Here is a 17,281-nt window from a genome sequence, read left to right on the forward strand (position 1 = left end):
TATGTAACTAATATTTGTGTGCTATTACACTTAGGACATTATTATCAATAATTACGCATCAAGTTGGATATTATATATATTGATTTTGTTAATATTTGTGTGTAGGGGTAGTAGTTTTTTTAGCGCAGCACTATTTTCTCTTATAAAGTTATTTTAGTGGTGGAACACGTTTTTGATGCTTGCTGCTTTTTGCTTTAGTTTAGTAGTTTGGTCGCTTGTGTGGAAGCGTATAAGATCTTATCATTAATACTGTTTATAACACAGTTATTATCCTCCCACTAGATTAAAGATTCTAATGAGCAGGGCCCTCTTAATCCCCTTGTATCCCTTTATTCTGTAAAGTACTACACAAACTGGTGGTGCTATATAAATCCCATGTAATAATAACAGTAAAAAGACACAGTGCTACGGTTCCTTTATGCGGGGCACTCACTATAAGCTTTTTTCCATTTCCATTCAACCCAATAGGCTGAACAAAAAAGAAACGTATAGATCACTGTACAAAAGCGAAGTTACTGTGGCTATCTACCCTCTTAGCTATTGTATTCTGACAGGGGGACCACCCCCCCATTCTCCTGCCAGAACACACTGATCAGTTCTCGGATGCTGGTTTTCCAGCATGTCCGGTCATCAGAAAAAAGTCTTGAGACTGGCTTCTGTCTTACAGGGAACTGTACATACGGGCTGAAAGTCGGACGGTTCCAGCCAAACCGACCATTTTCAACCCGTGTGCACCCAGCCTTAGGCCTGTTGCCTGTAAAGGGAAATTGTCCATAATTTCTGGAGCAGGTAAACCAATATTTTGCAGTCGTTGACATCACATACAGTCAGGTCCATAAATATTGGGACATCGACACAATTCTAACATTTTTGGCTCTATACACCACCACGATGGATTTGAAATGAAACAAACAAGATGTGCTTTAACTGCAGAGTGTCAGCTTTAATTTGAGGGTATTTACATCCAAATCAGGTGAACGATGTAGGAATTACAACAGTTTGCATATGTGCCTCCCACTTATTAAGGAACCAAAAGTAATGGGACAGAATAATAATCATAAATCAAACTTTCACTTTTTAATACTTGGTTGCAAATCCTTTGCAGTCAATTACAGCCTGAAGTCTGGAACGCATAGACATCACCAGACGCTGGGTTTCATCCCTGGTGATGCTCTGCCAGGTCTCTACTGCAACTGTCTTCAGTTCCTGCTTGTTCTTGGGGCATTTTCCCTTCAGTTTTGTCTTCAGCAAGTGAAATGCATGCTCAATCGGATTCAGGTCAGGTGATTGACTTGGCCATTGCATAACATTCCACTTCTTTCCCTTAAAAAACTCTTTGGTTGCTTTTGCACTATGCTTTGGGTCATTGTCCATCTGCACTGTGAAGCGGCGTCCAATGAGTTCTGAAGCATTTGGCTGAATATGAGCAGATAATATTGCCCGAAACACTTCAGAATTCATCCTGCTGCTTTTGTCAGCAGTCACATCATCAATAAATACAAGAGAAGCAGTTCCATTGGCAGCCATACATGCCCACGCCATGACACTGCCACCACCATGCTTCACTGATGAGGTGGTATGCTTAGGATCATGAGCAGTTCCTTTCCTTCTCCATACTCTTCTCTTCCCATCACTCTGGTACAAGTTGATCCTGGTCTCATCTGTCCATAGGATGTTGTTCCAGAACTGTGAAGGCTTTTTTAGATGTCGTTTGGCAAACTCTAATCTGGCCTTCCTGTTTTTGAGGCTCACCAATGGTTTCCATCTTGTGGTGAACCCTCTGTATTCACTCTGGTGAAGTCTTCTCTTGATTGGTGACTTTGACACACATACACCTACCTCCTGGAGAGTGTTCTTGATCTGGCCAACTGTTGTGAAGGGTGTTTTCTTCACCAGGGAAAGAATTCTTCGGTCATCCACCACAGTTGTTTTCCGTGGTCTTCCAGGTCTTTTGGTGTTGCTGAGCTCACCGGTGCATTCCTTCTTTTTAAGAATGTTCCAAACAGTTGTTTTGGCCACGCCTAATGTTTTTGCTATCTCTCTGATGGGTTTGTTTTGTTTTTTCAACCTAATGATGGCTTGCTTCACTGATAGTGACAGCTCTTTGGATCTCATCTTGAGAGTTGACAGCAACAGATTCCAAATGCAAATAGCACACTTGAAATGAACTCTGGACCTTTTATCTGCTCATTGTAATTGGGATAATGAGGAAATAACACACACCAGGCCATGGAACAGCTGAGAAGCCAATTGTCCCATTACTTTTGGTCCCTTAATAAGTGGGAGGCACATATGCAAACTGTTGTAATTCCTACACCGTTCACCTGATTTGGATGTAAATACCCTCAAATTAAAGCTGGCAGTCTGCAGTTAAAGCACATCTTGTTCGTTTCATTTCAAATCCATTGTGGTGGTGTATAGAGCCAAAAATGTTAGAATTGTGTCGATGTCCCAATATTTATGGACCTGACTGTATGTCATGCAGATATTGCCAAAACCATAATAACTTATCAACCACCACTTGGATTATATGGGTGTAGCCATTTTAAATTTTTATTTAGAAGTTCTAGATTCTGAGCTGTCATCTTGTCCCTACAGCTTCACTGAACTGTAAGTATGCAGTTTTAAAATTGCAACTTCAAAATGTATACAGGTTCTGAGTCAGTGACATATACAGTAGTTAGGCTTATACTCGAACTGTGAACCAGGCTATGGGCATTCAAATATATACAGTACATGAACTTTCAAATGCACAAGCCTCTCTATCTGCTAAAGAATAAGTTCACCCTTCTGAACACGTTACACCCAGATTTAGGGTATAACATGTAACAAGTTCCCCCTGATCCCCCCCCTCCCCTTTGTGGCAGCGAGCCGGGGATCTTCTCTCCGTACTTGCTGCCACAATTCAAAGAAAGCGCAGCCTTGCAGGGCACAGCTGCTGAGTGCTGTGGTAGTTCATTTATTCTTCCTGTCAGTGTAAAACCATCTGCTTGTACGGGGTAAGAGCAGACCGATTACACTAATAGTCTGTGAGAGGTGAAAGATCTATATGGCTCCAGCGATCTACTGATTGCTGGTGCAATGCTTTACAGGCTCTTAAAACAAAAAATAGTAAATGCACATTTTTTTTTACCTGCAAAAAAATGTGAACTTATCCTGTAGAGTTTACAAAAGATGAGGTGAAGTCTTTCAGGTTGGGGTTAAGACTCTGTTCTCTTCACGATTCCTGTATACATGCCCTGTATTTTAGAGCGTATAATGCCTCTTGCACACAATACTGATTTTTGAGCATCAGAATTTCTGGAGGTAATTTCAGTGTCTTTTGTGTTGCGCACATTTGTACGTACAAGACATTCCCCATAGGTAAAATCTATGAATGTTCAAAACAATTAAGCTCATATGCGAGTATTTGTAATACTGGCACAAAATACTGACAGGAACACAGATTTTTCTTCTTTCTTTTTTTACACAGTGCTTGTTTACACGCCTGTGTGTACAAGTACATTGTAAACAATGGGGTGGATTTAAGATCAGCAAAAAAGAAAAACGCTGTTTTGAGCTTTTTTAAGCTGCAGTGTGCAAAAGGCCTATGGTAGCCGAATCACTGCTAGTAGGGGAGCAAAATATGCTACTGAAAAAAAAAGAAACTGAAAGTGCCCCCACACTGCAAGTGTTAAACACTCATTTAGGTCTAGGAGGCACAAAATGCAGTTTTACGTACTAGATCCTCTACTCTCTCAGGCTCCATGGAGGCTGTGAGACTGATGCCTGCAGCCTCTTCTCTTCTATGCTCTGCTAGTCACAGATCCTCCAACACCCTCATGTCCAGTACAAAGCCCATAGCCTTGCATTGGAGGTGAGAATGCCAAGGGACAGTAAGGAAAGCACTGGCTTCCAGGGAAATGGTGGATCAGGTAAGTAAAACTGTGTTCCTGGTCCCCAAGACTACATGAGCATTTAAAGGAACAGTGTAACCAAAGCTCTTTTGGACAAACTTCTGCAGACCACAGGAGTGCTGGCTCAGCCTCTTGGTGCTCAGCTGCAATCCTGAACCAGCCACTCACACTCCCTCTACAGCCCAGTGCTCCAGTGAGCACTGACAATCACTACTCTCTGCTCAGACCGGGCCTGAGAACTGAGCGATCAGTGGTCTTTGAACATTCAGTTCTTGCTGTAGAGCCAGTAGGAGACAGCTGCAGAATCGGATCGATAATTACTAATGAACAAAAACACCAGTGCTGAAAAACTTCAGAAAACACCCCCTCCCCTATACAGCAGCTGTATTATAGACAATGTTGTACAAAACTGAAAGTTACTCACAATATACAGCGCTTCTATCGTAAATATATAAAGTGCATCCAAATAAATGCTATTTATTTGGCATTTATTTGGATGCACTATATATATTTATGACAGAAGCGCTGAATATTGTGAGTAACATTCAGAATCGGACCGATATTGCATCTACAGTACTTAAGGAAGTATAACTGTTTTGTTTTTTTTAAACCCACACTTTCCTTTTAACCTTTGCAGTACAAGGACATCACTGCAAGAGAGCATTCTTTCCTGGAGATGGGCTTTAAGGATGAAGACACCAGCCTAAGAACATGCAACATATAAGATCGTTTGTCGATGAAATTTGTGCTTGTTTTGATGCCTTCAGTCTAAGATTATTCATAATTCATTGTTAGTGATTTGACCTGCTTCAAGTGTGTTTGGCATTCCCATAGACTTGTACGGGAATGCAAAACCTGCTTGGAGTGAATAAAAATCTGTTGACACAGTCTCCAACATAGGTCAAAAGAAGCTATTTTCCTATTATTATAGGTTTACTGGAACACAAATTGTTTATGGTAATCTTTAACACCTAATCAACAGGAACACAATACAATGGATTGCAAGTAAGTAGGAAAAATGTCTGGGCAAAGTAAAATAAATACATTCAAGTACAGTACCTCTTTGCATTACATTTCTCTATGTGTTTACTCTGCTTGTAAGTAAAACGCCTGCTGACCTGCCAAAAATGTCCTGTTTAGTCCTCATGCACACTGGACGTTTTTACAGCGGCTGTTTTTGTCTTTTGATGTTTTTTTCTACAGCCAGTAAACTCTCCAGCATGTTATCCTATGGGGTTTATTTACTAAAGCTGGAGAGTCCAAAATCAGACTCCCTTCTGCATAGAAACCAATCAGCTTCCAGGTTTCATTGCCAAAGCTTCATTGAACAAGCTGAGGTTAGAAGCTGATTGGTTTCTATGCAGAAGGGAGTCTGATTTTGGACTCTCCAGCTTTAATAAATAAACCCCTATGTGTCCATGCACACATAGACTGTAATCAATGTTTTTTGGCAGAGGTGTTTTTTGGCTGGAAAAAAACCCAGAACTATTGGGTTTCTAGAGGAGTTTTTTAGCTGTAAAACGCTCTAATGCTGAAAAACGCAGCAAACCGGCATTTTTGGACTTTTTTTGAGCAAAAAAAATCCTCTAACACCCCGGTCACATCGGGTGTGATTTGGCACGCGATTTGCATGCCACGCGACTTGAAAATCATATGCCAAGTTGCACCCTATTGTCTGCAACGATTTCTAAAGTAGTACATGCACTACTTTTGGTGCAATTTGCATAGACATCTATACAGGGGCACAATTCACTAAGCAGTATCTTACAGCATCTGAATATCGGTAGGATACCGCATAGCATTTTTAAAAAAAAAACTTGGATTCACTAAACAATGCTACTAAAATACCGCATGAGTTATTTTATCAAGTCATGTGGTATTTTAGTAGTGAAAACCATGCGTTAATGTTTCAGCTGTCAGCGGGTTCCCCACTTACAGCTGAAAAGAAAGAATTGCTGTCAATTAAAAAATAATACAAAACATGTCGTGGGGTCCCCCCTCCCATCCATACCAAGCCCTTCGGGTCTGGTATGGATTTTGAGGTGAACCCCCATGCCAAAATTTTTTAAAAAATGGCGTGGGGTCCCCCCCAAAATCCATACCAGACCCTTATCTGAGCATGCAGCCCGGCAGGTCAGGAAAAGGAGGGGGGACGAGCGAGCGCCCCCCTTCCTGAACCACACCAGGCCACATGCCCTCAACATAGGGGGGTGCTTTGGAGCCGGGGGCTCCCCCCCAAAGCACCTTGTCCCCATGTTGATGGTGAAAAGGGCCTCTTCCCCACAACCCTGTGGTTATGGACATCTGCGGGTGGGAGGCTTATCGGAATCTGGAAGCCCCCTTTAGCAAGGGGGCCCCCAGATCCCGCCCCCCCATGTGAATGAGTATAGGGTACATGGTACCGCTACGCATTCACAAAAAAAAGTGTAGTGTGAAAAAAGACAGGAGACAGTCTTTGATAAGTCCTTTATTAAAAGAAGAAAATTAAAAAATGTCTCCCGAAGTAGATCCAACGTCAATCACAATGCCCGCAGGGGGATACCCTCTGCCCCAAAGCACCCCCCACGTTGAGGGCATGTGGCCTGGTATGGTTCAGGAGGGGGGGGCACTCGATCACCCCCCCCCCCTTCCTGACCTGCCGGGCTGCATGCTCGGATAAGGGTCTGGTATGGGTTTTGGGGAGACCCCACACCATTTTTATTTTATTTTGTTTGGGGGTTCCCCTCAAAATCCATATTAGACCCGAAGGGCTTGGTATGGATGGAGGGGGGGACCCCACACTGTTTTTTAATTATTTTTTAATTGCCGGCAATTCTTTCTTTTACATTCAGCTGTCAGTGGGGAACTCCGCTGGTGGCTGAAACATTAACGTACGGTTTTCACTACTAAAATACCGCATGACTTGATAAAATAACTCATGCTGTATTTTAGTAGAGTTTTTTATTCTCTGTATACCCTAGCGATGGTTGTGCGTGAAAATCCCAATAGATCAGCAGTTTTTGGAATAGTCAGACCAGCCACTCTGACAATAAGAACCATGCCATGTTCAAAGTCACTTAAATCCCCTTTCTTCCCCCATTCTGATGCTTGGTTTGAACTTCAGCAAGTTGTCTTCAGCATGTCTACATGCCTATATGTACTGAGTTGCTGCCATGTGATTGGCTGATTAGCAATTTGTGTTACCAAGCAATTGAACAGGTGTACCTAATAAAGTGGCCAGTGAGTGTACAATTTAAGGATATTACAAATTTATACTCAATAAATGTTAAGCTCAATATCAACAGATATATCAATAAATGTATTAAATTGACAACCAGCATTTTTTACTGACACATTTTTAGGTTTAAGAAAGAACCTGTAGAACTACAGTAGTATCAAAAGACCATCATATTTTCAACATTTACTTATCTGCATTTTAAAATCTTTTAACTGGACAAATTTAAGTTGTTCTCCGTGGTCTACAACCCCTAATGTGACTGTGAGCTATCTCTATATGCAAGGCAAAACACTTAACTGCCGCTCTCCCCAGCTGCTCCATCCTTCACTCCATCCAGCCATCTGAAGTGAAGAGAACATCAAGGTAGGAGAACCATGTATCTCACTCCCCTTGCTCCCACATGACAGTGCTGGTGCCTGGTAACAGTCTGCTCAGGCACCCATTGTGGCCACAATGGGGTGGGTAAATTCTCAGCCTTATATATACTCTTTGTCCTGTCTTGGTTGAAATCTAGGAATTGAACTCTCGGAATTCAGCTGATTTGTAAAATGTGCTGGCTTAGTAGGAGTTAAATCCAATGAGATACATGCCACCTCTTGGACTTATCTCTTAGCTCTGACAGTTTTACAGAGCTCTGGGACTACATCTATCACTATATTTCAGGGCACGGACAGGAGATACGTGGTCTCCTCACAGACAGCATCTTTGCCTACCCCTCCTCTCTGCTGTTCATTTACAAAAGATTTTGTGAATGGTTTTACATAATACAAAGGATCTGTGACTGGGCAGGAATGAAGGGAGGGCACAGCGGCTGCATGTGACTATGCAGTTGTAGACGCTGAGACCAAAAAGGTCCAGCGTTAGAGTTCTGGACATATAACGATAGCTGTACTCCCAGCTCTCCGTAAAAATGTAAATGTAAATTAAAGAGATGGAATGCACCCCGTTGGACCTAACTCCTAGCAATGCAGCACATTTTATAAAGTGACTGAATTTTTGGAGTTCAGTTTTAAACTGGCCATTTCCATGCAATCCAATTTTACAAGTGGCTTTAGATTTACCAAAAACTTTGCAGTATGATAGCCAACTTGACCAGATGCAAACTGAGCGTACTGTTTGGGCAGAGTTACTACTACATAGTTTTGGTAGATCAAAAGTGGACTGAATAGAAGTTTACAATCAGATTGTAAAGTGGGATGTCAGTGCTACAGTTTCCTGTATTTACTAGCAAAGAGCAAATAGAAAGTCAGTGGAGTGAAGGAAAAGGAAAATATATGCACTTGGGCAGGGCAGCAGTTAAGTGAGCCTGTTCATTTGCTTTGCAGAAGCAAAGTACTGGGTCACTTTAAAACAACCCTGTCAGTATGTAAAAAAATCCTATAACACAGCTCCCTAAAAATGAACATGTAACATACCCACCACTCTGAGGAAGCATGTCTTCTACTTTTCCAGTGTTCCAGCGCTGTTGCCTCCATCAGAATTTTTAGCATTCAGTAGTTGTTTTGGCTCCATCCCTCAACCCCCACCATCACCATACGTGGGGGTCATGGAATGGAACCGCAGCATGCAGCCAGGAACACAGGAATCCAACAGGTGTAGAATCCTAAAGAATCTGACAGAGATTGTAGCGATCAAAGGGAAAGCAAGAGACACGAGTTGATGGAGAGGTGAAATAGTCTTCCATTGCAAGGTGCTGACATTTAGGATTTTGTTACAGATAGACAGGGTGGCTTTAAAGTGACTATACAAGACTGATATTGGTGTAGAGAGTTAAACCACTTTTCAGTTTCTTAGATTTTGTAAGGGGCCCAATTGTTCCTGTTCTACCTGTTGCATTTCATAATATATCTTAAGTATATCTTCAAATAAACCTTTTTTTTCCATTTTGGAACTTGCTAGACCCTTTGTTAAGATGTCATCACTGTCTGTATCCTTTTGGGGAATATTAACCCCTCTATTTTACAGGTGACCATTGTTACCAAAAAGGAAAGTGAGGGGAGTCCAAAATTTTAGCATCAACACCAGAACAAAAAATTCGGTGAGCGGAAACTGTTTGATGGGGAAACCCATTAGAGTGATAACAGTGAGGGGAACTTTCAACACTTAAAAAGATTCCCTCTAAGTTGTTGCATCTCTGGTATAGGAAGTGAAATGTCCCAAATGGTAGGCAGCAAAATACACTGGGACCTCACAAATTCCTACGTGAACAGAAGCATTGCCTAGAACAATGGCAGAGAGATTTTACTACCGGAGTACCCAAGACATATAAGTAAGTGGTTGATTCGACTGCACTCCTCAAACAACCAAATTATAATTTTTGGGTGGACCTCCCATTCATTTTCCCAATAGTTTTATTGAGATATAACCGTACCGCGAAGCCATATTTTAGCGTGACAATAAATGTAAGCAATGTAACCTGTCAATTTATTGCACAGGAACATAAAGCTCAGAATTGGCATAAGGGACTGGGTGACTTTTTTCAATCTTCAATATATCTCTATTGAAATGGTAAACAAAAGACACAAGCTCTAAATGATCACATCCATCCTGTGTGTATGGCCGCTCCATACAATATTACAAGAGGGCTGTGGATATGGTTTTACATGGTTTGCTTTTACTGTAATTTTACTTTTTAATAAATCGGTATTTTTGAATTATTTAACCCTATGTGGCATGTTATACTTCAAATAAAATACTGCGTAAAGCTAAACAGACTTGATAAATTCAGTACATAAATAGGCCTACAAAATAGAAGTTAGAGAAGCTCGGGAAAGCAAAGAAACAGTATTGCTAGGGAGTTCAAAGGGGAAAAAGCCAACAAAGACAGCTGATGTGACAAAGCCAAAGCATAACATAAGCCAATGAAATCTGCTCTGGATTAAAGCATGTTAACTAGTAGGCTTTTCTATGAGCAATGATGAACAATAAAACACATATTTCATGATACGCTATGATTAGAGGGATAATAAAACAAAATTCAATATTTCAGTTTTGGGTAGGTGATGTTGCATTAAATGGTCTACCAGGTCAAAATATCTCTTGGTGATTCTTGTGGCAAGATTCCTGTACCTGAAGTTTCAGCTCTGCTCGCCTCCTTCCATCATTAAGTGGAAGTCTTAAGGTGTCTACAGACATCAGAAATTAGTCAATTACAGTCAGTTCAAAAAGTTCATATGTCTATAGTCCTTTCCCGGTAGGAACACATCCCCTGCCCAAGCCTTCTTGGGACAAAAATAGGATAGATTTTTCTTGATTGATTGTTTTCTCCTGCAAAAAGCCAATGCCAGGAGTGTTACTGAGTCTAGGGTGCCCCCCTCCCCTAAAGCTGACGAGCATGCTTGTGGAATCTTTTATCAAAAAAGGTTGTTTAGTGACTGGATTTTGTATGCATAGCCAGTCTGCACTTTATGTCTGTAGGTACTATTGTTCAGAGGTATAGCTTGTCCTGGTGCATGATATACCAAATGAGCTAGCCTTCAGCCAACACAGCCACCATATATTGAAGAACTTTGTTTCTTACACATTAATTAGAACCCTTTAACAAAAAATGCATTAAATGACAACCCACCCAGCTGAAGCAGATGTACCTTATCTCAAAACAATCGACTTCAGCATGAACCAGTTCAGAACAAAAAGTTATACCATGATGCCTAAACACACATGTATATGACACTTGTGTGCAGCATCATCCAATGCAGTATATTGGCAGTAAGGTAAAAAACACCGATACCTAGGTTTGGGAAGGGGGCACTGTAAGGTCCACTTGCACCACTTACCAGTAAAGCCCCAAAGATAATGTAAAAATAGCCGATGACTAGAAACTGCTGCCTGCTACCGATACTTGAAATGGTAACTTTGAATTGTTGATGCTGGTAAAAGTCACACTTCAATATAGTTCCCATATGTACTTCTAAGGAACTAGTGTACAACCACTTACTATAGAAAGAGCACAATAAATTTTAGGCCAGGACAGATTTGCTTTGAATCTAGGAGCCAGTTTTTTTAGCGTAGCATTGGTTGTACTTTGTACTCCCCATACACATCCCCCACCCCATGTCCTCATACTCCCCAAACCCCCTACTCCCCCATGTTCTCATACTCTGTACTCCCCATACCCCCCTCTCCATGTCCTTGTACCATAAAGATGTGTATCACACTGGGCTCCCCTTACACTGGTGCACTGTCTCACCATCACCTCATTGCTGAGCCACTTTACAGTTCAGTATGAACCGGCTCAACCATGATAATCTCCTCCATAAATCCCTTCAGCAGAGCCCGGCTCTCCGCCCGGTCCCACATTTCTCGCTGGATGTGTTACGATTTTCCGAAGTAGTCCATCACCTCCAAGAAGCGCCCCCCCCCCCCCCCCCGTGCTGTTCCAGGCCAGTTTTGCACATACTAGCTTTTTCCAGCCGTACCTGCCAGGAGGATAAACCATTCACACATCATTGTCCGCACTATTCCATTCAGCAGGAGAACCGCCCACTAAGAAAGCCGCTGGGAGGGAGAATCATGTAACCCCAGCTAATCTACAGCCCATTGCATCCTATTGGACATGGCTTGACACTGACACACCCACAAATCTTTATGCTACAGTGTTGTAGAAATAGAAAAAAGTAAACCCTGTTGCTTGCCCACAGCAGGACTGAATGGGAAAAAAAAATCCACCTCCCCGATGTCCAAAACAGCATGTCCACTGCATCAGGCGATATGATTTGAGCATCCCTGCAAAGTGAATGAGCTGACAAAAGCCCAGGTGCCAGGACGCAATTTCTAGACGTCATGATGACCTGTTGCCTGGAATTTGTCAAGCCCTGTTTTAGGCACATCAGTTACCTGGCAAGTGCGTAATTTTTAAGGCGGCTTTATTGTTGTAAATCCACTACGCACAATATTGTCGTACAGGGCTACACACTAGTTATGATACATTTATAAAATTGCAGTAACATAATCTGCAATCAAAATGCTATTCTTCAAATGGTGATCCCCAAACATGTAGAACGAAATTGTGCATAATCCTCCCCATGACGTGTGAAGTGGCCATGAAGCTGTGTGCACAAGCAAAAACACTCCAATGAGAGCAGGGCTTAGAATGAATGTAGCTTCATTATATTCATGAAACATTAGGTGACATTTCATATGTGCTCCTGTAGTGAACGTATCTGTGAGAGGGTGTAAATAAAATGTAACTGCTTTTTTTTTATTCAATTACACTTATGGTATACTTTACAGCATTATTTCCCCACAGACATGAGGTGATCATCACCCAATTCAGCCATGTTCAGCCAGATTAGACAACATTCTTGCATCTGAGGAAGCAGCAAACATCCACTGGCTAATCACTTTTACAGGGTAAAATTGACTAGACAGGTCTAAAAACGTTTTATGATCACTAGAAAATAAAAATCTAGAACTTGAAGGTGTCTGTCTGTATTCCATCTGTGTCCATTCACATAAAAGGTATGCGTACATGGTCATTCAAGAGGCAAACTGAACCCGACATCCATCAGCCTCACTCTTAGCTAGGATGGATCGTAAGCACTTGGCTGTTCTGCTAAGCTGAACAAAAGCATTTAGAAAGGAACATGCCCTTCTAAGTTGCTGCTTAACACACAACCACTTGTTAACTCATACTGAAGGACTGCTTCATTGAACTCTATAAGATATGCTGGGTGCAGTCTGATGCAGGTAGCCTTCAGCCAATCTTTTAAATAGTTTCCTACAGGAACTCAAACATGCATGCTCAACCAAGCCAAGTAAACATGTTTATGATGAGCCTTCCAAAACACATGCTGCCAGATGGACAGCTACTGGCTGCATGTCTAGCCATTCTCACAAGTCTATGACCATCTTTAAGGGGAACCTACAACCATTTTCAGGATAAACGTGTGAATGTGGGCCGCATAATGTAAAAATCTTGATTCTACATATAGTTTTACCTATTTAAACCAGACTGACTATTTAAAAATGCAGACCCTGCCTACGTAATACTGCATAATTATAGCTTTATTTTTCCACTTTCTAGGTGCAAATCTATCAGCCTGCGTAAAGCAGAAGTTTAGAGAATCAGACATTTTCGGAGCAGGTTTTCCAAAAACTTTTTGGCAGATTTAGGCATCCTGTAATATACTCAAGCTGATTGAAAAAAAACAATCATTTTAAAATTAACATAGTTAACCTCTTAAAATGTAACGTTTCCGTCAGTAAATTCTGCCCATGACAAGTGTTTGCTCTATTTACTTTTCTTCTATAATAATAGAAAAATATAATTTCAGGGCAGGACAGGGGGAATTTAAATATTGTAGATAAAGGGACGTGGACACAGTGACAATGGTTTTCCTGAAGCATGTACTATGAGAATGAATAATGTTTGACTTTGTTTTTCATAGCTTCTTATACCAGGTCACTGATTTCCGGTGATCCCTGTTGCCAGCAATAAATAAAGAATTTATAAAGCAGAAATGTAGCCAATGTTCCCCCCTTCACGCTTCCCACCCCTCCTTTGGAGTAGCCCCTTTACATTAATTTTTTTATTAATCATAATTTTTTTATTAATCATATGTACCTTTGTCCGTGAGTCATTGGTCTGATTTAATTACATATTATTCCTCATCTTCCTCCAGCGGCGGGGCATCCGGCAGAGATGTGACCTGCTTCCACTCTCTTCAGGTATTCTCCGGTGAACCCAGGCCAGCGCAAATATACACTTCTAGGGGCAGGTTCATGATAGCCTGGAGTCACTGGAAGCAGACTGAATGATGCTGGCCATCATTTAACCTGGAAGACTGGTGAATTCTGAAGTGAAGTAATACTGCAGGGGATAGCTTAAGATGGAATAAGGGATTAGGCTCTTAAAAATGTATCTTGAAAAATTAAGCGATGGTGAAAAATAAAAAATATCAAAGACAGTACTCACCTTTGTTGTTCCTTTCCTCCCAAATCTCGCTGTGTATGAATTATCCCTTTTGAAGCATATGCTACTGTTACATTAAAGGAAACTCGTCATGAGAGAAACACAGAGGCTGCCATTACCGATTTTGCTCTCTGAAAATACTAGTTGCTTGTCTGTCAATACTTTGAGTAACAGACTAGAACCTTAATTGCCAAGGAGACCTTCTAACTTTACTTATCTGCATATTTGTTCCAGGTAAAACACTAAGGGTCTAGCCAATAAATGTTAATTTTCTGGTCAATAACTCAGTATAATAGCCAAGCAAGTAGCATTTGGGAAGTAGTAATTGGGAATGGCAGCCCCATATTTCTGTCATGACAAATGAACTTTTCTACAGCATAATTTTAGTCCCACAATACTGAGATAAGATGAGGACAACAACATTACATGGTTTGAACCAATTTTCCTTTACATACGTTTCCACCAATTCATTTGCAAATGCACCTAAATTGACATGGACCTACTATAATAAATACTGACCATAACTCTTCCCAATACCATCACGCTTTCCCATGGAATAATTAGGCTGTATCCTTGTATATAACCAACCACCAAAGGTTGTCTTTAGTATGTAGGTAACAGATATTAATATTACTGCCTGAAGATTGAATAGAAGCACATCTAAGAAACCAATTATTTTATCTTCTGAAAACCTCCATAATTATTTGCAATGGGTAAAAATAAAAAGGATATTTCACAATAAAAATGGATAATTAAAACTTAAAAACATATGCAAGAATCACACAAGCTTTTTACGTGTATAATCACAAAAAAATGTGGCTCATGCACTTGAATGATCTGAAGACTTTTACTTGGTCCCTTTCACCCCTGAGTTTGGTAGCAGCAGTGAGAGACAGGATTTCAATTCTTAGCAGATCATTAACCCTTTTCAGAACAGATCTGCTAAGTATCAGCACACCGTAGCCCCACTTTGTTGGTTAGAGGCTAAACTCCAAAACTGATGTTTCTCTCGGGGTGAAGGAGTTTTATGAGATTAGGATGGCCTTTAAAATATGGAAATACAGATAAAAAAATCTGTTTAGAAAAATAAAATTGGAATGGATGGAAAAAAAAGTAAATCTGAGATGAGGCCACACTGTAGAACCATCAAAAAGGTACCTGAAATGGCTGCTGCTGTGATGAAAAAGCAGCAGAAACATTAGGAGGAAGCTGGGTTGCTATAGCAACAGGAGTACCAGTCTGCCCATCTTTTCCTGTCACAATCTTTACCTGAGAGGAAATATGTCAAGAACAGGGAAAATCATTTGTGTTTGGAAATTTTTTTCACCCATATTTATATGGATTCAGATATGTAAGCATACAATATTGCATTTTGTTGCAATGTGCAAAAGTAAATTTTTGTTTTTAAGACTGAATAAATTTTTGAAGGTCAGGAAGAATTGTAATGCGGAAATTTGATACCAAGGTGGTCTGCCCTAAGTTGTACACAGAGCAATAATTGATACCAGGTTGTCTGTTCCCATTGAAGCTGGAATCAAGAGTCACTGGTTAGTCATTGCTCCACCTCTAAAAGAAGGCAAAGTGGCATGACAGACAGGTGTCACTGAAGAGAGCCCAAACACTTAGGAAGCAATGGAAGCTGGAGCATATAGTTGGTTACACAACCCTTGGAGAAAGGGAGGACTTCTGGGGATGGCTGAGAAGCACTGCAATAGCAAGAAGTGGGTAAACAATAAAAAAGAAAGAACAAAAGGAAGACAACAAAGAAATAAAGCAGAAATATATCAGTTTATTCTGTTGTCAAACTTGTGACTACACTGCACTAATCTACTGATAGGTATTATGGGATATAGTAATAAATATAATCACTAGTTCTTTATAAGTATTACTGCACTTTTATTCTTGTATGAATTGTCAGTAAAAAATGTTTGGGTGCCCACAGCACGAATACGTGACAGGGAAGTAACACTGTTTAAGTGGACAGGGGAATGAGGGTATCATGAAAAATAAACTCAGTTTTCTAATCGTTAGGCAACAGCCACTCCATATAAGTGCATCACTCAAGACTGAGAAGATGAACTGCTTGCTCTAAACCATGACATTAAATAAAAACAATCAATGATAAAAACATATACAAGAGAACATACTATTTAGCCAAATGCATATACAAATAAAAAAATGTTTCAGATAGAGGAAATGTCCATAAAGTTAAAATCCAAACAAAACATTTTATATTTTCATCCTGGGTAGAGTACGCAAGGATAGAACCTTTGTCAGCATTTTATTTCCATCTATGACCCTGTGGAGAGAACTCCTTTCACTTCCTGTGCGTTTAGCAGAACAGAAGTGTGGGCAAATGTAGCCATCTTTTTTTCCCACTAGATAACATTTATTCACTTCCTTTTCAGATGACCACACAGGAAGTGAAGGGAAATCTCCACAGGAAGGGCACAGGCAGCAATAAAAAAGTGATTGAAGTTCTAATCTCTCCGTACTCTATCCAAATAGTACATTATTTCTAATATACTGAACATACAAAGTATCAAAAAGTGGAGTAACCCTTAACAACCAACTCTCATCTTTTATTGTTCTGATTTCAGAAAGATGATTGGTTGGTAATGGTTACCATACATCACTGCTCATGGCATGGTATTAACTAAAAGCCCTACAAATCAGATTTTACATTCTATGTACCCATACCGTTTAACAGACACCCATTTTGAAAAAGTATACTGAATGCAGAACAGTGAAGCCCCATAACCAAGCAAAACATAGGCTGCAGTTGTTGACCTCTAAATTACTGGTTGTTGTGCTGATCCAATGACTTTAATACATTTACATAAACTGTAAAACATTAAATCAGGAGTTGTAACTTGCTCCATGCTTCTTTTGGGAATTGTCTCAAAGTATTGAAACCACAAACAGCCTAATAGAAATAGCAGGCTGTGCCCCATAATGGCCGATAAATGGCTATAATGGAAATATCATTTCAAGCATATGTGCAATGTGGAGCTTCCTCTCCTAAATGTATGTCTTGGCAGGAAGTAACCATGCTTTTGCCATCAAATGTTCAACAGGGACATAAAACATATTGTTGCTATTGTCTATTGTTGTTTATAAAAGCACTGGCAGTCATGCAACTCAAGACCAGCTCTGGGATTTTTTCCCTAAAAAACTTTTTAACCAAGCAATATTCACCACCTATCTTGTATATCTGTACATATGTTAAAGCGGTCTGTGTGTTCAATGGACAAT

General features: G+C 40.4%; 1 protein-coding gene across 7 annotated transcripts in view; it reads right to left on the bottom strand.

The window, feature by feature from the left end:
- Positions 1 to 17,281, bottom strand: part of LOC149466447 (E1A-binding protein p400-like) — a 223,006-nt gene that overhangs the window by 189,431 nt on the left and 16,294 nt on the right. For 5 of the 7 annotated variants that reach the window (XM_089672447.1, XM_089672450.1, XM_089672449.1 and 2 more), the window contains exon 3: positions 15,185 to 15,295. The exons of the other annotated variants lie outside the window; for them this stretch is intronic. In XM_089672447.1, the coding sequence (XP_089528573.1) occupies positions 15,185 to 15,295 (111 nt within the window). The remainder of the gene's footprint in view (positions 1 to 15,184; positions 15,296 to 17,281) is intronic. 7 annotated transcript variants of the gene reach the window in all.

This window comes from Staurois parvus, unplaced genomic scaffold, assembly GCF_062004578.1.
Source record: "Staurois parvus isolate SC_StPar_1 unplaced genomic scaffold, SC_StPar_1.0 ptg000129l, whole genome shotgun sequence".
Lineage (NCBI taxonomy): Eukaryota > Metazoa > Chordata > Amphibia > Anura > Ranidae > Staurois > Staurois parvus.